The sequence below is a fragment of the Globicephala melas genome, chromosome 11 (assembly GCF_963455315.2).
Source record: "Globicephala melas chromosome 11, mGloMel1.2, whole genome shotgun sequence".
NCBI lineage: Eukaryota > Metazoa > Chordata > Mammalia > Artiodactyla > Delphinidae > Globicephala > Globicephala melas.
In genome coordinates this window covers 51921339-51942212 of record NC_083324.2, presented here as the reverse complement: position 1 = coordinate 51942212, position 20874 = coordinate 51921339, and the positions used below count along the sequence as shown (strand labels likewise).

Sequence of the window (20874 nt, the reverse complement as noted above, 5' to 3'; positions counted from 1 at the left end):
AATAAATGAAAAAGAAATGAAGGAAACAATAGCAAAGATCAACAAAACTAAAAGCTGGTTCTTAGAGAAGATAAACAAAATTGATAAACCATTACCCAGACTCATCAAGAAAAAAGGGAGAAGACCCAAATCAATAGAATTAGAAATGAAAAAGGATAAGCAACAATTGACACTGCAGAAATACAAAGGATCATGAGAGATTACTATAAGCAACTATATGCCAATAAAACGGACAACCTGGAAGAAATGGACAAATTCTTAGAAAAGCACAACCTTCCAAGACTGAACCAGGAAGAAACAGAACATATAAACAGACCAGTCACAAGCACTGAAATTGAAACTGTGATTAAAAATCTTCCAACAAACAAAAGCCCAGGACCAGATGGCTTCACAGGTGAATTCTATCAAACATTTAGAGAAGAGCTAACACCTAGCCTTCTCAAACTCTTCCAAAATATAGCAGAGGGAGGAACACTCCCAAACTCATTCTATGAGGCCACCATCACCCTGACACCAGAACGAGACAAAGACGTCACAAAGAAAACTACAGGCCAGGGACATCCCTGGTGGCGCAGTGGTTAAGAATCCGATTGCCAATGCGGCTGACACGGGTTTGAGCCCTAGACTGGGAAGATCCCACATGCCACAGAGCAACTAAGCCCATGCACCACAACTACTGAGCCTGTGCTCTAGAGCCTGTAAGCCACAACTCTTGAGCCCACGAGCCACTACTGAGCCCACATGCTACAACTACTGAAGCCCACGAGCCTAGAGCCCGTGCTCTGCAATAAGAGAATCCACCACAATGAGAAGCCTGAGCACCACAAGGAAGAGTAGCCCCTGCTTGCCACGACTAGAGAAAGCCCACAGGCAGCAACAAAAACCCAATGCAGCCAAAAAAAAAAAAGAAAAGTACAGGCCAACATCACTGATGAAAACAAAGGCAAAAATCCTCAACAAAATACTAGGAAACAGAATCCAACAGCACATTAAAAAGATCATACACCATGATCAAATGGGGTTTATCCCAGGAATGCAAGGATTCTTCAATATACACAAATCAATCAATGTGAAAAACCATATTAACAAACTAAAGGAGAAACACCATATGATAATCTCAACAGATGCAGAAAAAGCTTGTAACATTATTCAACCCCCATTTATGATAAAAACACTACAGAAAGTAGGCATAGAGGGAACTTACCTCAACATAATAAAGGCCATATATGACAAAACTACAGCCAACATCATTCTGAATGGTGAACAACTGAAACCATTTCCACTAAGATCAGCAACAAGACAAGGTTGCCCACTCCCACCACTATTATTCAACATAGTTTTGGAGGTTTCAGCCACGGCAGTCAGAGAAGAAAAAGAAATATAAGGAATCCAAATCGGAACAGAAATAAAGCTGTCACTGTTTGCAGATGACATGATACTACACACAAAGACTCCAAAAGATGCTACCAGAAAACTACTAGACCTAATCAATGAATTTGGTAAAGTTGCAGGATACAAAATTAATGCACAGAAATCTCTTGCATCCCTATACACTAAGAATGAAAGATCAGAAAGAGAAATTAAGGAAACAACAAAAAGAAAAAAATACCTAGGAATAAACCTACCTAAGGAGACAAAAGACCTGTATGCAGAAAACTATTAGACACTGATGAAAGAAATTAAAGGTGATACCAACAGATGGAGAGATATAACATGTCTTGGATTGGAGGAATCAACATTGTGAAAATGACTATACTACCCCAAGCAATCTACAGATTCAGTGGAATCCCTATCAAACTACCAATGGCATTTTTCACAGAAGTAGAACAGAAAATTTCACAATTTGTATGGAAACACAAAAGACCCTGAGAAGCCAAAGCAATCTTCAGAAAGAAAAATGGAGGTAGAGGAATCAGGCTCCCTGCCTTCAGAATATACTACAAGGCTACAGTAATCAACAGTATGGTACTGACACAAAAACAGAAATACAGATCAATGGAACAGGATAGAAAGCCCAGAGATAAACCCATGCACATATGGTCACCTTATTTTGATAAAGGAGGCAAGGCTATACAGTGGAGAAAAGACATCCTCTTCAGTAAGTGCTGCTGGGAAAACTGGACAGCTACATTTAAAAAAATGAAATTAGAACACTCCCTAACACCATACACAAAAATAAACTCAAAAAGGATTAAAGACCTAAATGTAAGACTGGAAACTATAAAACTCCTAGAGGAAAACACAGAAAGGACACTCCCTGACATAAATCACAGCAAGATTGTTTTTGACCCACCTCCTAGAGAAATGGAAATAAAAATAAAAATAAACAAATGGGGGCTTCGCTGGTGGCGTAGTGGCTGAGAGTACGCCTGCCGATGCAGGGGACACGGGTTCGTGCCCCGGTCCGGGAAGATTCCACATGCCGCAGAGCAGCTAGGCCCGTGAGCCATGGCCGCTGAGCCTGCGTGTCCAGAGCCTCTGCTCCGCAACGGGAGAGGCCAGAACAGTGAGAGGCCCGCGTACCGCAAAAAACAAACAAACAAAAAACAAATGGGACGTAATGAAACTTCAAAGCTCCTGCACAGCAAAGGAAACCATAAACAAGATGAAAAGACAACCTTCAGAATGGGAGAAAATACTTGCAAATGAAGCAACTGACAAAGGATTAATCTCCAAAATTAACAAGCAGCTCATGCAGCTCAATATCAAAAAAACAAACAACCCAAGAATGGGCAGAAGACCTAAATAAACATTTCTCCAAAGAAGATATACAGACAGCCAAGAAACACATGAAAGCATGTTCAACATCACTAATCATTAGAGAAATGCAAATCAAAACTACAATGAGGTATCACCTCACACCAGTTAGAACGGCTATCTTCAAAAAATTTACAAACAAATGCTGGAGAGGGTGTGGAGAAAAGGGAACCCTCTTGCACTGTTGATGGGAATGTAAATTGATGCAGCCACTATGGAGAACAGTATGGAGGTTCCTTAAAAAACTAAAAATAGAACTACCATATGACCCAGCAATCCCACTACTGGGCATATACCCTAAGAAAACCGTAATTCAAAAAGAGTCATGGGGATGAGGGGAAGATGGTGGAAGAGTAAGACGCGGAGATGACCTCCCTCCCCACAGATACACCAGAAATACATCTACACGTGGAACAACTCCTACAGAACACCTACTGAACGCTGGCAGAAGACCTCAGACGCCCAAAAGGCAAGAAAGTCCCCACGTACCTGGGTAGGGCAAAAGAAAAAAGAATAAACAGAGACAAAAGGATAGGGATGGGCCCTGCACCAGTGGGAGGGAGCTGTGAAAGAGGAAAGGTTTCCACCCACTAGGAAGCCCCTTCACGGGCAGAGACTGCGAGTGGCGGACGGGGAAAGCTTCGGGGCCGCGAAGGAGAGCACAGCAACAGGGGTGCAGAGGGCAAAGCAGAGAGATTCCCGCACAGAGGATCAGTGCCAACCGGCACTCACCAGCCCGAGAGGATTGTCTGCTCACACGCAGGGGCGGGCGGCGCTGGGAGCTGAGGCTTGGGCTTCGGTCGGAGCGCAGGGAGAGGACTGGGGTTGGTGGCGTGAACACACCTGCAAGGGGTTAGTACACCACGGCTAGCAGGGAGGGAGTCCGGGGAAAAGTCTGGACCTGCCGAAGAGGCAAGAGACTTTCTCTTCCCTCTTTGTTTCCTGGTGTGCGAGGAGAGGGGATTAAGAGCGCTGCTTAAAGGAGCTCCAGAGACGGGCGTGAGCCGCGGCTAAAAGCACGGACCCAAGAGATGGGCATGAGACGCTAAGGCTGCTGCTGCCGCCACCAAGAAGCCTGTGTGCGAGCACAGGTCACTATCCACACCCCCCTTCCGGGGAGCCTGTGCAGCCCGCCACTGCCAGGGTCCCGGGATCCAGCAACAACTTCCCCAGGAGAACACACGGCGCACCTCAGGCTGCTGCAATGACACGCCGGCCTCTGCCGCCGCAGGTGTGCCCCGCACTCCATGCCGCTCCCTCCCCCTGGCCTGAGTGAGCCACAGCCCCCGAATCAGTGGCTCCTTTAACCCGGTCCTGTCTGAGAGAAGGACAGACGCCCTCCGGCGACCTACACTCAGAGGCGGGGCGAAATTCAAAGCTGAGCCCCGGGAGATGTGAGAACAAAGAAGAGAAAGGGAAATCTCTCCCAGCAGCCTCAGAAGCAGCGGATTAAAGCTCCACAATCAACTTGATGTACCCTGCATCTGTGGAATACATGAATAGACAATGAATCATCCCAAATTGAGGAGGTGGACTTTGAGAGCAAGATTTATGATTTTTTCCCCTTTTCCTCTTTTTGTGAGTGTGTATGTGTATGCTTCTGTGTGAGATTTTGTCTGTAGAGCTTTGCTTTCACCATTTGTCCTAGGGTTCTACCCGTCTTGTTTTTTTTTTTTTTTTAATTTTTTTTCTTAATAATTCTTTTATCTTACTTTACCTTCTTTCTTTCTTTCTTTCTTTCCTTCCCTCCTTCCATCCTCCCTCCCTCCCTTTCTTCCTTCCTTCCTTTCTTTCTTTTTCTACTTTTTCTCCCTTTTATTCTGCACTGTGTGGATGAAAGGCTCTTGGTGTTGCAGCCAGGAGTCAGTGCTGTGCCTCTGAGGTGGGAGAGCCAACTTCAGGACACTGGTCAACAAGAGACCTCCCAGCTCCACATAATATCAAATGGCGAAAATATCTCCCAGAGACCTCCATCTCAACACCAGCACCCAGCTTCACTCAACAACCAGCAAGCTACAGTGCTGGACACCCTATGCCAAACAACTAGCAAGACAGGAACACAACCCCACCCATTAGCAGAGAGGCTGCCTAAAATCATAATAAGTTCACAGACACCCCAAAACACACCACCAGACGTGGACCTGCCCAACAGAAAGACAAGATCCAGCCTCATCCACCAGAACCAGGCACTAGTCCCCTCCACCAGGAAGCCTACACAACCCACTGAACCACCTTCAGACACTGGGGACAGACACCAAAAACAGCGGGAACTACAAACCTGCAGCCTGCAAAAAGGAGACCCCATACACAGTAAGATAAGCAAAAGGAGAAGACAGAAAAACACACAGCAGATGAAGGAGCAACATAAAAACCCACCAGACCTAACAGATGAAGAGGAAATAGGCAGTCCACCTGAAAAAGAATTCAGAATAATGATAGTAAAGATCATCCAAAATCTTGGAAATAGACAAAATGCAAGAAACATTTAACAAGGACCGAGAAGAACTAAAGATGAAACAAGCAATGATGAACAATACAATAAATGAAATTAAAAATACTCTAGATGGGATCAATAGCAGAATAACTGAGGCAGAAGAACGGATAAGTGACCTGGAAGATAAAATAGTGGAAGTAACTACTGCAGAGCAGAATAAAGAAAAAAGAATGAAAAGAACTGAGGACAGTCTCAGAGACCTCGGGGACAACATTAAACGCACCAACATTCGAATTATAGGGGTTCCAGAAGACGAAGAGAAAAAGAAAGGGACTGAGAAAATATTTGAAGAGATTATAGTTGAAAACTTCCCTAATACGGGGAAGGAAATAGTTAATCAAGTCCAGGAAGCACAGAGAGTCCCATACAGGATAAATCCAAGGAGAAACACGCCAAGACACATATTAATCAAACTATCAAAAATTAAAAACACAGAAAACATATTAAAAGCCACAAAGGAAAAAAAACATATAACACAAGGGAATCCTCATAAGGTTAACAGCTGATCTTTCAGCAGAAACTCTGCAAGCCAGAAGGAACTGGCAGGACATATTTATAGTGATGAAGGAGAAAAACCTGCAACCAAGATTACTCTACCCAGCAAGGATCTCATTCAGATTTGATGGAGAAATTAAAACCTTTACAGACAAGCAAAAGCTGAGAGAGTTCAGCACCACCAAACCAGCTTTACAACAAATGCTAAAGGAACTTCTCTAGGCAAGAAACACAAGAGAAGGAAAAGACCTACAATAACAAACCCAAAACAATTAAGAAAATGGGAATAGGAACATACATATCGATAATTACCTTAACTGTAAACGGACTAAATGCTCCCACCGAAAGAGACAGATTGGCTGAATGGATACAAAAACAAGACCCATATATATGCTGTCTACAAGAGACCCACTTCAGACCTAGAGACACATACAGACTGAAAGTGAGGGGATGGAAAAAGATATTCCATGCAAACGGAAACCAAAAGAAAGCTGGAGTAGCAATTCTCATATCAGACAAAACAGACTTTAAAATAAGGACTATTACAAGAGACAAAGAAGGACACTACATAATGATCAAGGGATCAATTCAAGAAGAAGATATAACAATTGTAAATATTTATGCACCCAACATAGGAGCACCTCAATACATAAGGCAAATACTAACAGCCATAAAAGGGGATATCAACAGTAACACATTCATAGTAGGAGACTTCAACACCCCACTTTCACCAATGGACAGATCATCCAAAATGAAAATAAATAAGGAAACACAAGCTTTAAATGATACATTAAACAAGATGGACTTAATTGATATTTATAGAACATTCCATCCAAAAACAACAGAATACACATTTTTCTCAAGTGCTCATGGAACATTCTCCAGGATAGATCATATCTTGGGTCACAAATCAAGCCTTGGTAAATTTAAAAAAATCGAAATTGTATCAAGTATCTTTTCCGACCACAATGCTATGAGACTAGATATCAATTACAGGAAAAGATCTGTAAAAAATACAAACATATGGAGGCTAAACAATACACTACTTAATAACGAAGTGATCACTGAAGAAATCAAAGAGGAAATTAAAAAATACCTAGAAACAAATGACAATGGAGACACGACAACCCAAAATCTATGGGATGCAGCAAAAGCAGTTCTAAGAGGGAACTTTATAGCAATACAATCCTACCTTAAGAAACAGGAAGCATCTCGAATAAACAACCTAACCTTGCACCTAAAGCAATTAGAGAAAGAAGAACAAAAAACCCCCAAAGTTAGCAGAAGGAAAGAAATCATAAAAATCAGATCAGAAATAAATGAAAAAGAAATGAAGGAAACGATAGAAAAGATCAATAACACTAAAAGCTGGTTCTTTGAGAAGATAAACAAAATAGATAAAACATTAGCCAGACTCATCAAGAAAAAAAGGGAGAGACTCAAATCAAAAGAATTAGAAATGAAAAGGAGAAATAACAACTGACACTGCAGAAATACCAAAGATCATGAGAGATTACTACAAGCAACTCTATGCCAATAAAATGGACAACCTGGAAGAAATGGACAAATTCTTAGAAATGCACAACCTGCCAAGACTGAATCAGGAAGAAACAGAAATATGAACAGACCAATTACAAGCACTGAAATTGAAACTGTGATTAAAAACCTTCCAACAGGACTTCCCTGGTGGCGCAGTGGTTGGGAGTCCGCCTGCCGTTGCAGGGGACACGGGTTCGTGCCCCGGTCCGGGAGGATCCCACATGCCACGAAGCGGCTGGGCCTGTGAGACATGGCTGCTGGGCCTGCGTGTCCGGAGCCTGTGCTCCCCAATGGGAGAGGCCGCAACAGTGAGAGGCCCGTGTACCGCAAAAAAAAAAAAAAAAAAAATTCTTCCAACAAACAAAAGCCCAGTACCAGATGGCTTCACAGGGGAATTCTATCAAACATTTAGAGAAGAGCTAACACCTAGCCTTCTCAAATTCTTCCAAAATATAGCAGAGGGAGGAACACTCCCAAACTCATTCTACGAGGCCACAATCACCCTGATACCAAAACCAGACAAGGATGTCACAAAGAAAGAAAAATACAGGCCAATATCACTGATGAACACAGATGCAATAATCCTCAACAAAATACTAGCAAACAGAATCCGACAGCACATTAAACGGATCATACACCGTGATCAAGTGGGGTTTATTCCAGGAATGCAAGGATTCTTCAATATACGCAAATCAATCAACGTGATACACCATATTAACAAAGTGAAGGAGAAAAACCACATGATCATCTCAATAGATGCAGAGAAAGCTTTCGACAAAATTCAACACCCATTTATGATAAAAACCCTGCAGAAAGTAGGCATAGAGGGAACTTTCCTCAACATAATCAAGGCCATATATGACAAACCCACAGCCAACATCGTCCTCAGTGAAAAACTGAAAGCATTTGCACTAAGATCAGGAACAAGACATGGTTGCCCACACTCACCACTCCTATTCAACATAGTTTTGGAAGTTTTAGCCACAAAAATCAGAAGAAGAGGAAATAAAGGGAATCCAAATCGGAAAAGAAGAAGTAAAGCTGTCACTGTTTGCAGATGACATGATACTATACATAGCAAATCCTAAAGATGCTATCAGAAAACTGCTAGAGCTAATCGATGAATTTGGTAAAGTAGCAGGATACAAAATTAATGCACAGAAATCTCTGGCATTCCTATACACTAATGATGAAAAATCTGAAAGTGAAATCAAGAAAACACTCCCATTTACCATTGCAACAAGAATAAAATATCTAGGAATAAACCTAACTAAGGAGACAAAAGACCTGTATGCAGAAAATTATAAGCCACTGATGAAAGAAATTAAAGATGATACAAATAGATGGAGAGATATACCATGTTCTTGGATGGGAAGAATCAACATTGTGAAAATGACTCTACTACCAAAAGCAATCTACAGATTCAATGCAATCCCTATCAAACTACCACTGGCATTTTTCACAGAACTAGAACAAAAAATTTCACAATTTGTATGGAAACACAAAAGACCCTGAGTAGCAAAGCAATCTTGAGAAAGAAAAACGGAGCTGGAGGAATCAGGCTCCCTGACTTCAGACTATACTACAAAACTACAGTAATCAAGACAGTATGGTACTGGCACAAAAACAGAAAGATAGATCAATGGAACAGGATAGAAAGCCCAGAGATAAACCCACGCACATATGGTCACCTTATCTTTGATAAAGGAGGCAGGAATGTACAGTGGAGAAAAGACAGCCTCTTCAATAAGTGGTGCTGGGAAAACTGGACAGGTACATGTAAAAGTATGAAATTAGATCACTCCCTAACGCCATACACAAAAATAAGCTCAAAATGGATTAAAGACCTAAATGTAAGGCCAGAAACTATCAAACTCTTAGAGGAAAACATAGGCAGGACACTCTATGACATAAATCACAGCAAGATCCTTTTTGACCCACCTCCTAGAGAAATGGAAATAAAAACAAAAATAAACAAATGGGACCTAATGAAACTTCAAAGCTTTTGCACAGCAAAGGAAACCATAAACAAGACGAAAAGACAACCCTCAGAATGGGAGAAAATATTTGCAAATGAAGCAACTGACAAAGAATTAATCTCCAAAATTTATAAGCAGCTCATGCAGCTTAATAACAAAAAAACAAACAACCCAATCCAAAAATGGGCAGAAGACCTAAATAGACATTTCTCCAAAGAAGATATACAGACTACCAACAAACACATGAAAGAATGCTCAACATCACTAATCATTAGAGAAATGCAAATCAAAACTACAATGAGGTTATCACCTCACACCAGTCAGAATGGCCATCATCAAAAAATCTACAAATAATAAATGCTGGAGAGGGTGTGGAGAAAAGGGAACCCTTTTGCACTGTTGGTGGGAATGTAAATTGATACAGCCACTGTGGAGAACAGTATGGAGGTTCCTTAAAATACTAAAAAAAAAAAATAGAACTACCATATGACCCAGCAATCCCACTACTGGGCATATACCCTGAGAAAACCATAATGCAAAAAGAGTCATGTACCAAAATGTTCACTGCAGCTCTATTTACAATAGCCCAGAGATGGAAACAACCTAAGTGTCCATCATCAGATGAATGGATAAAGAAGATGTGGCACATATATACAATGGAATATTACTCAGCCATAAAAAGAAACTAAATTGAGCTATTTGTAATGAGGTGGATAGACCTAGAGTCTGTCATACAGAGTGAAGTAAGTCAGAAAGAGAAAGACAAATACCGTATGCTAACACATACATATGGAATTTAAGAAAAAAAAATGTCATGAAGAATCTAGGGGTAAGACAGGAATAAAGACACAGACTTACTAGAGAATGGACTTGAGGATATGGGGAGGGGGAAGGGTAAGCTGTGACAAAGCGAGAGAGTGGCATGGACATATATACACTACCAAACGTAAAATAGATAGCTAGTGGGAAGCAGCCGCATAGCACAGGGAGATCAGCTCGGTGCTTTGTGACCACCTAGAGGGGTGGGATAGGGAGGGTGGGAGGGAGGGAGACGCCAGAGGGAAGAGATATGGGATCATATGTATATGTATAACTGATTCACTTTGTTATAAAGCAGAAACTAACACACCATTGTAAAGCAATTATACTCCAATAAAGATGTAAAAAAGAGTCATGTACCACAATGTTCACTGCAGCTCTATGTACAATAGCCAGGACATGGAAGCAATGTAAGTGTCCACTGACAGATGAATGGATAAAGAAGATGTGGCACATATATACAGTGGAATATTACTCAGCCATAAAAAGAAATGAAATTGAGTTATTTGTAGTGAGGTGGATGGACCTAGAATCTGTCATGCAGATTGAAGTAAGTCAGAAAGATAAAAACAAATACCATATGCTAACACATGTATGTGGAATTAAAAAAAAAAATGTTTCTGAAGAACCTAGGGCCAGCACAGGAATAAAGACGCAGAGATAGAGAATGGACTTGAGGACACAGGGAAGGGGGAAGGGTAAGCTGGGACGAAGTGAGAGAGTGGCGTGGACTTATATATACTACCGAATGTAAAATAGATAGCTAGTGGGAAGCAGCCACATAGCACAGGGAGATCAGCTCGGTGCTTTGTGACCACCTATAGGGGTGGGATAGGGAGGGTGGGAGGGAGACGCGAGAGGGAGGAGATATGGGGATATATGTATATGTATAGCCGATTCACTTTGTTATGCAGCACAAACTAACACACCACTGTAAAGCAATTATACTCCAATAGGGCTTCCCTGGTGGCGCAGTGGCTAAGAATCTGCCTGCCAACGCAGCAGACACGGGTTCGAGCCCTGGTCGGGAAGATCCCACATGCCGTGGGAGCAACTAAGCCCATGCGCCACAACTACTGAGCCTGCGCTCTGGAGACCATGAGCCACAACTACTGAAGCCCACGCTCCTAGAGCCTGTGCTCCGCAACAAGAGAAGCCACCGCAATGAGAAGCCCGCATGCCGCAACTGGAGAAAAGCCCTCACGCAGCGATGAAAACCCAATATAGCCATAAATAAATAAATAAATAAATAAAAATTTTAAACAAAATTATACTCCAGTAAAGATGCTGGAAAAAAAAGTTAAAAAAATACAGTGTATTGAGTATTATGTATCCAACATTGTAATATATATAGGAACATGTAATAACAGAGCAACAAGATCAATGTATAAGAAAACAATAATTTTATATCTCATAATTGAGCATTTGTTATACATAAATTCAGGAAATATCAGGAAAATGTTCAGATCCACCTGCACTAATAATAGCTGGAGAAAGATGAGTGGGAAAGCAAGACTCAAATCAGGGCCAAGAGACACACAGGATCAGGATAGGCAGAGGGCATTCCAGGTGCAGCACAAAAGGAACAGATTCATGCCAGCAAGGATTTGCACAGTAGCCCAAAAGGGATAATAAGGCAACCAACCTAACTGGATGGGAAATGATGAGGAAAATGGTTAAGGAGTTGAGTGACAGTGATGATCGTGTCAGGGAGTATGGACTTCTAGATGCAGGCACTGCCTGTCTGGTTTAGTTGGTTAGCAGACAGGAGGAGCGGAGGTCCGGATGAGGCCTGAAGGAACATCAACAGTTCAAGGGGAGGAGAGAACAGGGCAACTTGCACCAGACAAGCAAGTCACAGGAAGTTTAACACTTCTTTCCTAAACTCCTTAAGAAGTAAGGACTTCCGGGACTTCCCTGGTGGCGCAGTGGTTAAGAATCCACCTGCCAATGCAGGGAACATGGATTCGATCCCTGGTCCGGGAAGATCCCACATGCCACGGAGCAACTAAGCCCGTGTGCCACAACTACTGAGCTGCGCACCTAGAGCCCGTGCTCCACAATGAGAAGCCTGCGCACCACAACGAAGAGTAGCCCCCGCTCGCCGCAACTAGAGAAAATCCGTATGCAGCAACAAAGACCCAATGCAGCCATAAGTAAATAAACAAACAAATAAATTCAAAAAATTTTAAAAGCAAGGACTTCACTGGTGGTCCAACGGTTGGGACTCCGCGTTTCCGATGTAGGGGTGCAGCCAAAAAAAAGAAAGGAAGTAAACACACTCCTCCAAATTGTAAATCTAACAATGATGCTGCGGAGTGTGTGAGTGGTGTGAGGGCTGAAATGTGGCTTATTTTATTAATCATATATATGTAAGTAATCGTATATATTTATGTTTATATTTGTAAGCAGACACTTTTTTGTATTAAAAAAAAAAAAAGATGTGAAAGTTAAGGGAAGAAGTTTGAGAAATGTGTGGTCACCAGCATTAAATACCAAAGTGGTTAAAGATTGGAAAAGAGATAAAGTCACTGAATTGCATAAGGAAATAATGGTGAATGCAACCCATAAATTTAGAGGCTCACTGATTACTTTCTGGCAAACAGTTTTGCTCTCAATGGCATGAAGGCATGTACTAAAGATTGCTTACTGGATATTAGGCTAAGTATCTAACAACAGTACGTACACCCAATGCGGCTCCTTCTAATGACGAAATTTTACCCAAACATAATTAAGGGAATTATCAAGCTCTTAGAGTTGGGAGAGCCCTTGGAGAGCACAGTCTCCCAGCCTCATGCTTACAGTTGATGGACTTAATCTCTGACAGACTAAATCCCAAGTGAGCCAGGCACAGACAAGAACCCGGGTCTCCTAACTCCTACTCTGTACTTGTTTCCCCCCATAAAGCACTGTTTGTTAAGTTCATTTTACGACTATGTATGTTTGTGTAGGTTTTCCCTGTAAGTTGGGTTTTTGAAGTTACAACCATAGTTTTGTGCATTTCCCCTTTTGCTGGTAAATCATACATTAAAACCAATGTGCTAGGGTCAACACATTTGGGAAGTCTTAGTGACTAAAGATGGCCTTACACTTCTGGTGACTTAAATATTCAGATAATGACTACCCTGTGTCTCCATTTCAGTTTCACTACCTTTTCTGAAACTTCAGTCTTCCCTAAAATTAACAGTCATCATACTACATACTAATTCTCCATCATTTAGCAGTCTACCACCAAAAAACTTCCCATGAAAAGAACTTTTTAACATTTGCTATTGATTATAAGGCTCCATCTACACAATTATATTAGTCTGTGAATTTCTGAATTTGCTATTAAAAACCTTGTAGTGATACATAAGGTTCAAGTAAACAAATCAGTCAGCCTGAAATCAGGTAAGCCTCCCTTGCCTTTGGCAAACATTTATTCTCCCAAACATTCGAAGATATAATTTGCTGACATTACAGATCTTCTTCAAGGTAAAAACAGAGCATTTCAATTTAGTACCTAACAGTTTTCACATTTAAATCATGAAAAGAGCACCAACATAATACAAACTGTTTCTAAGTGATCTGTTTCTTGGCACTTACAGAGTAACAATATTTATAATTTAATAAATTTAAATGACTGGTGAATTCTAAATCAAACTGCTTGCCTGAAGAGCCATTATGGGGACTTCCCTGGTGTCGCAGTGGTTAAGAATCCACCTGCCAATGCAGGGGACGTGGGTTCAATCCCTGGTCCAGGAGGACCCCACATGCCACGAAGCAACTAAGCCCGTGCACTGCAACTACTGAGCCTGCGCTCTACAGCCTGCGAGCCACAGCTACTGAGCCCACGTGCCACAAATACTGAAGACCGCGCACTCTAGGGCCCACCTGCCGCAACTACTAAGCCAGCATGCCCCAACCACTGAAGCCCGCGTGCCTAGAGCCTGCCCACCGCAATGAGAAGCCCTGGCTCGCCGCAACTAGAGAAAGCTCGTGCTCAGCAACGAAGACCCAACACAGCCAAAAAAAAAAAGAAGTCATTATAATCATAGTACTATGCAACCTTCAGGACATTCAATTGGTACCATAAACACCATGCTGGCTTGTGGCAGAGAGAATATCACACATACTTAGATGACTGCACCAGTTTACTAGCAAGGAATTAGGTTGCCAAAGGTCAGTTCTTCCCTTAAAACAAAAACAAACTCCCTCAAAAATAACAATAACAAAAACGTCACAAAATAAAATATGGGCATAAGGACCAGTCTAAGGGTACAATAAATAAAGTGCATCAATTTAGACCTGCAATGACTCCTTATGGTAAATTCTCAGCTGAGTCTCTATTTTTTCTTCAGCTCTGGAAGGGTGCATGGACAAGCCTTTGAAAAAATTAAGGTCACATCTGAATGGTAGACAGAGCCATGTAACTCCCAGAGTATGTTAACTCAAGAACTGGTTATTCTCTTTTCTCTCTAACCTCCCCTTCTGTTTGCAGGCTCCGTTCTGTCTACCCTTTGGTGTTCAGCTCTGTACCAGCAAGCACATCCCACAGAGCCTCAGAGATTTCTAAAAATCTTAAGAGTGGAAAGAACCTCAGAGGAAATCCAATGCAACTTCCTAGGACTCTAAGAATTTCCTAAGTACACAGTGTTTTTTAAGTTTTAGAATAAGATTCATTTCCCTTTTGGGGTCTTTGAGAATCTGATAAGATTTATGGGTCTAGAATAATGTACCCAAACACAGAAATGCAATATATTTTGAATAAAATGTCATAGGGCTTGCAGGTCTCTTATTAAAGTACCTCCTTTTTTTTTTTTTTTTTTTTTCGGTACGCGGGCCTCTCACTGCTGTGGCCTCTCCCGTTGCGGAGCACAGGCTCCGGACGCGCAGGCTCAGCGGCCATGGCTCACGGGCCCAGCCACTCTGTGGCATGTGGGATCTTCCCGGACCGGGGCACGAACCCGTGTCCCCGCATCGGCAGGCAGACTCTCAACCACTGCGCCACCAGGGAAGCCCAAAGTACCTCCTCTTTTGATTAGGGGTTTCTCCACTATGGTTGTTTCCTTCTTGGAGCTTTCCAATTCTATTTAATTAAAAAATAAGTTATCTAAAGTAAAACAACTTAAAGGCAGAGTTTGAGTTAAGGCAAAGAAGACTTTGCCTGTTGCCCCTGGCTGGATGACAGTTTTCATTTATTCTATATATAACTTCCTTGGGACTTTCTGGGTAACTCCTATAATATACTGTTGTGAAGAGGCAAGACATTAAAACAGACAAAGCAGGAACAAAAAGAAAACCATCAAAATGAAAGGCAATAATGAAATATTTTTTTTATCTATATTAAAGAAAGTGTTCTTGTAACATTACAAGTTCCCCATAAACAGAGGGAATTCCCTGGCGGTCCAGTGGTTAGGACTCCGAGCTTTCACTGCAGAGGGCACAGGTTCGATCCCGAGTCAGGAAACTAAGATCCCGCAAGCTGTGCAGTGGCAGTTTTTATTCTCTCACTCTTTCTCCTACGGATGATGGAGAACAAGCAGGAATAGTCTAACAACCCTCGAAAGGCAAACTCATCTTCCTCTCCTCTCCACATCCAAGTAAAAAGTCTATCCAAACTTCTGGCTGTATTCTATTCTGAAGATATGGAACTACAGTTTACTAAACTATAAACAAGGTAATGGGAAATTTTACTTTAGATTTGCCAGTTCTGATTAGAAAGGAAACATAAAGGCAACTAAAAGCAGATTTAATGGGCAACAGACCAGAATTGATGATGTCTTTTGAGCAGCAAGAGTGCTTCAGATGAATATTACCCCTTTTCTGTTCTAAAGAGTTCTATTTATGTAGAAACATTTTAGCTCTAAGGCAGAGAAACATGGCTGATATCTAAAAGTCAAGTGAGAGCTGACAAGAGGAAGAGCAGAAGGAAGCCCTTCTGGGTAGAAGGAACAGCCCATGCAAAGGAACAATGGCAGGAGGGAGCTGATGACACCTGGTAAGAACAGAAAGGTTGCCAATATGGAATTAAAAGGAGACAGAGCCAGACCCTTGGGTTCCACAGGCCACAGTGTCACTTGCTTCCAAATGACTCCCCAATTATTCTCAGAAGTGATCTTTTTGGTGGCTAAAAAGTACTGTTTGTTTTCTGACTACTATTTTTCTATCCAATAAAAGCAGGTCATCTGAGTTCTAAGAATACAAGTTCTGGTTACCTGATTTCTAAGAACTTAAGATTTTTCCAAGGAAACTAACTGGCTATTTTCACTTGGTTGGTTCAAAAAACCAACCCAACCCATAAACACTCTATAAACAGTCTGAGTTTTCCTCTTGCAGAAAATGTTACCCATCATTGGTTAAAACAAAACATAGGAACTTAATATGTGTGTAATCTGAATTAAAATTTAAATCTCAAAGATGTTTTGATATTTTCAGTAGTAGGTTTAAGGTCCTTAACCAATGCCCAAAGTAAACTGAAACTCAGCGACATTGAAAAAGAATGTCCTCGCTGTGCTACCTACACATAACACATAAAAAGCTGTCCTTTTGACTTCGTATTTGGTACACACATATTGCTCATTCAGAAGTAATTCTTTTCCAATCAATATAAAACTTTTGGGAGACAATTTATTGGACACACACATCTCTATGCCTCGTGTAGTATCGGAAGACTTTGTCCAACAAATTAAACTGCCCCCTTGGGCTCGCACCAGGAAACCCGCAAGAACCAGAGAAAGATAAACAAAAAGCGTTTCATAGTCTAAATACAGGCACTTTGGGAGATAATGCAGAGTTACAGCTGGGAGAAGAGCCGAAGTCCTACAGAGGAGGAGAGAAAGTCTACGCGGCTGACTTGGGTCTCTGACGCATTTCCTGCGCCCGCCAAACACGCTCGGTGGTCCTAGGTAGCCGTCGGGGACCCAGCGGGGGAGGGAGCCGGGATGAGGGGGCGACGGCAGGAAGGGGGAGCCCCGAGGGGAACGGACCCTCCCCAGGCGGAGAGGGAAGGAACTGGAGATGTGGAAACGGCCGCTTCTTAACTGCCAGCTGAGAGCCGCTCGACTGTCTCCTCTCGCCCGGGAGCCCCGGCCGCGGACTCACCAGCTGAAGGAGTTTGATGATTAGCCGGGTCCCCTTGAGCCGGCGCAGGTTGAAGTAGGCGACGAGGCCGCTCCGGGCGCCTCTGGCGGGCCCCGGGTGCGCCTCGGTCGTGGATCTGTAGACCGCTCCGTTCTCCATCGCCCACGGTCTGGGAACGCAAGGCCGCAACTGGCTTCGCAGACTTCGCCGACTCCGCTACCAGGACCTTCACTTCCTGGCCCTCCGCCCCACTTCCGGCCGACTCCGCCCCTGCCCCGCCTCCTCCAGAGCCCCGCCCCCTGCCGCGAGGCCTTACCTCTTTTCTAACTTGTAAAGATCTGCGGAGAGACCCAAGGAAAGGGAACAGCAGGTGCAAATGTCCTGAGGATCCAATGAGCTCGGGTCCTTATGAAACGGCTGGTGTGGCTAGGTTAAATAAGGGAGAAAGAGAGGCGGTGAAGTTGGAGATGTAGGCAGAGGCCAGATAATGTAGGGGCCTTGCAGAGCAAGGGAAAAAATTGGATTTCATTTTAAGTGCTATGGGTTTTCTTGAAGGACTTTCAGGATTTCTCCCTCCTGCTTCTCTCTGAATTCCTTCTAGGCTTAACTATCAAAATCGTTTCATTTACTTGTCTCTTTTTTGTTCACCAGCTGCTACAGCCCTATATGTTAATTTTGTGTGAACTTAAAGATACTCATCAAGGAAGGTAATTATATTTTAGCAAACGAAGTTGATCAAGTTACATGCTAGGCACACATATTTTCTCCACAACAATATAATGTAGGTACTGTAATTACTTTCATTTTACAGATGAGAAAACTGAGGCTGGAACCCAATCCTCCCAGGTACAAAAGCCCCTCCATGTCCCCCAGTTCTTGTTTTTAATAAAAGGCTTTAGTCTTCCTAGGCCTTCTCTGAGTTCCCAAGAGCAGAGTCAAGCAATTACTAATTATGGAAGTGACGAATGCAGAAACAAAAGAAAAGCAGTCAAGAAATGATAGCTCAGGGATTAAACAGAGTCCTAGTTCTTCCTCAGGGGATATATACACATAATCTGACCACAGATCTTTGAGTTGTTCTGCAGGAACTAAGACCCCCATGCTGGTGGAGGATAGTGACTACATGCTGACCACAAGCACATAGACCCCAGACTGGTTGGAACCAGAAGGTTGGTGATTAATATTCCTGAAACAGAGCTTCCCTGGTGGCGCAGTGGTTGAGAGTCCGCCTGCCGATGCAGGGGACACGGGTTCGTGCTCCGGTCCAGGAAGATCCCACATGCCGCAGAGCGGCTGGGCCCATGAGCCTGCGCGTCCGGAGCCTGTGCTCCGTAGCGGGAGAGGCCACAACAGTGAGAGGCCCGTATACCACAAAAAAAATATATTCCTGAAACACCACCCTGTTACCTCAACACCAACCAATCAGAAGAAAGTCATGCCCTCTGCAACTCTCACCCCAAATGTTGCCTTTAAGACCCTCCCCTGAAAACCATCAAGGAGCTCGGGTCTTTTGAGCATGAGCTGTCCATTCTCCTTGCTGGGCCCTCCGATAAATGCAGTACTTTCCTTTACTACAACCCAGTGTCAGTAAACTGGCTTTGCTGCATGCTGGGCAAGAGGACCCAAGTTCGGTTCAGAAACAAGACCAAGAGGCTGAGTATCACATCCGAGGTCGAACACCCAGGGACAAGTAGAATGTAGGCCTAGGCAGTATGACTCATGGCCTTGCTGCTAACCACTAAGCCAGCAACCTCAGCCTGTAACCCATCTCTCCATTAGGGCCTTGAAACAGTGTTAAAGGGAGGGGTTACTGCTGCCCTCTGCTTTCACATTTATCTTCTGTTCTCCACAGCCCCAAACCTCCCTTTCTTCTCCCAGTAACAAAACAAAAGCTCCCATTCAAATGAATAGAGACAAACAGAAACTACTCTGCTGCAGGGGATGAGGGTGGCAGGCGGGGAGATAATCTACAGTCAGCCCAAACTATCCTTCTGTCTTTGATTAAACACATTCTTAACCTCTTGCTGAGGTCAAGCAGCCACCAATCCTGGCCAATAAAGCCACTGTGCTTTCACAAGGGCTACAAGAATTCATTGCCTTGTTATTCTTCAAGTCAGCATCATCCCAAATTAGATACTACCTGTGTCTGAAATTTACTTTGAAATTCATGAAAAAAAAAAAAAAGATGAGTTGATGAATAGAGAGATGGATGAAAGGAGAGATTTGTGATAAAGCAACTGTGATAACATGTTAATGGTGTAGTACATAGGTGTCCACTGCACAATTATTTCAACTTTTGTGTTTGGATATTTTCAAAATAAAATATTAAGGGAAAGTTACAAAGAAGGACACTTAGAGAGAGGAGAAAAAATGGACGACTCTCAACGCTCTTGGTTTGTTTACGGTGCACTTGGGAAAGTCTAAAAAGGTTCTCTGCTTCTCTTTGAACTTAGAAGAGGATAGAATGTAGCCTGTGATTCGCAAACTTCAGGGTGCCGAAGAATCATCTGCGAAGTTAAAAATAAAGCTCCTTGGGGCTTCCCTGGTGGCACAGTGGTTGAGAGTCCGCCTGCCGATGCAGGGGACACGGGTTCGTGCCCCGGTCCAGGAAGATCCCACATGCCGCGGAGCGGCTGGGCCCGTGAGCCATGGCCGCTGAGCCTGTGCGTCCGGAGCCTGTGCTCCACAACGGGAGAGGCCACAACAGTGAGAGGCCCGCGTACCACAAAAAAAATAAAAAATAAAATAAAATAAAGCTCCTTGGAGATCCAGCCCCAAAGTGTCTGGATTTGGGTGGGTCTTGGGAATATAATTTTGTAAGAAGCTCTCCAGATACTACCGGTGAGAAATCCATCCAAATGTGGAGGAACACTGTTTCATAACACGATGGGAATGAAAGCTATTAGGTAGGAGACAGCAGATGTGCCATAACCTCCTTTGCTCTGATTGATTTGGGGGTGCCTAGCATTTGGACACTAATACCCTGCCAGTTTAAAAAAATGTGCATTGCTTATTGTTTCTTAATAAATTAAAAGACCAACTGAAGATTTTAGGTCTTCATGAACAAACACTTGTACAGTTGGCCCTCTGTATCCATGGGTTCTGCATCTGCAGACTCAACCAACCACAGATAGAAAATACTTTTTTAAAATTCCATAAAGTTCCATAAAGCAAAACTTGAATTTGCTGTATGTCAGCAACTACTTACATAGCATTTACATTGTATTAGGTATTATAAATTATCTAGAAATGATTTAAAATGTATGGGAGGATGTGCATATGTTATATACAAATACATGTTTTTATATAAAGGACTAGAGCATCTGAGGATCTTGGTATCCAGGGAGGGTCCTGGAACCAGTCCCCCCGCCGGACACCATAGGATGACTGTACTAGGGAGTCTTTTGGATGTGGAAACGGCAGCCACATAGAAAACTTTCGCTTCATTAATGAATAAAGAACACTGGATAGTTAAATGCTGGGACTTGCTGCATTGAAATGAGAAATCTTATTTATAGAGAAAAGATACACTAAATAGAAGAAAGGAAGATTCATTTACGTTTTGGAGAGTATTCAGTTTTCTCCTTTAATATAGTTAATATTTTTTAAATGAAGGAAAGAAAACATTCACAAAAAGAGATAGTTTGGGAAAATATAATTTGAGGAGATTTTCAACATTAAAAAAATAATTTGGTGCTACCTTTTCAGTTGAAATTTTAAGTTTCCAGC

At 42.6% G+C, this 20874-nt stretch overlaps 1 protein-coding gene across 2 annotated transcripts in view; it reads right to left on the bottom strand.

The window, feature by feature from the left end:
- The window catches only part of CMTM6 (CKLF like MARVEL transmembrane domain containing 6), a 73115-nt gene that overhangs the window by 34693 nt on the left and 17548 nt on the right, over positions 1-20874 (bottom strand). Inside the window, exons 4-5 of one of the 2 annotated variants that reach the window (XM_030830048.3) lie at positions 17462-17571; positions 17167-17314 (exon numbers count right to left, since the gene is read on the bottom strand). In XM_030830048.3, coding sequence (XP_030685908.1) covers positions 17167-17304 — 138 coding nt within the window. In that variant the 5' untranslated portion in view covers positions 17305-17314; positions 17462-17571. Of the gene's footprint in view, positions 1-17166; positions 17386-17461; positions 17572-20874 lie in introns of those variants that run through there. The other variant, XM_070046676.1, reaches the window with a different exon arrangement.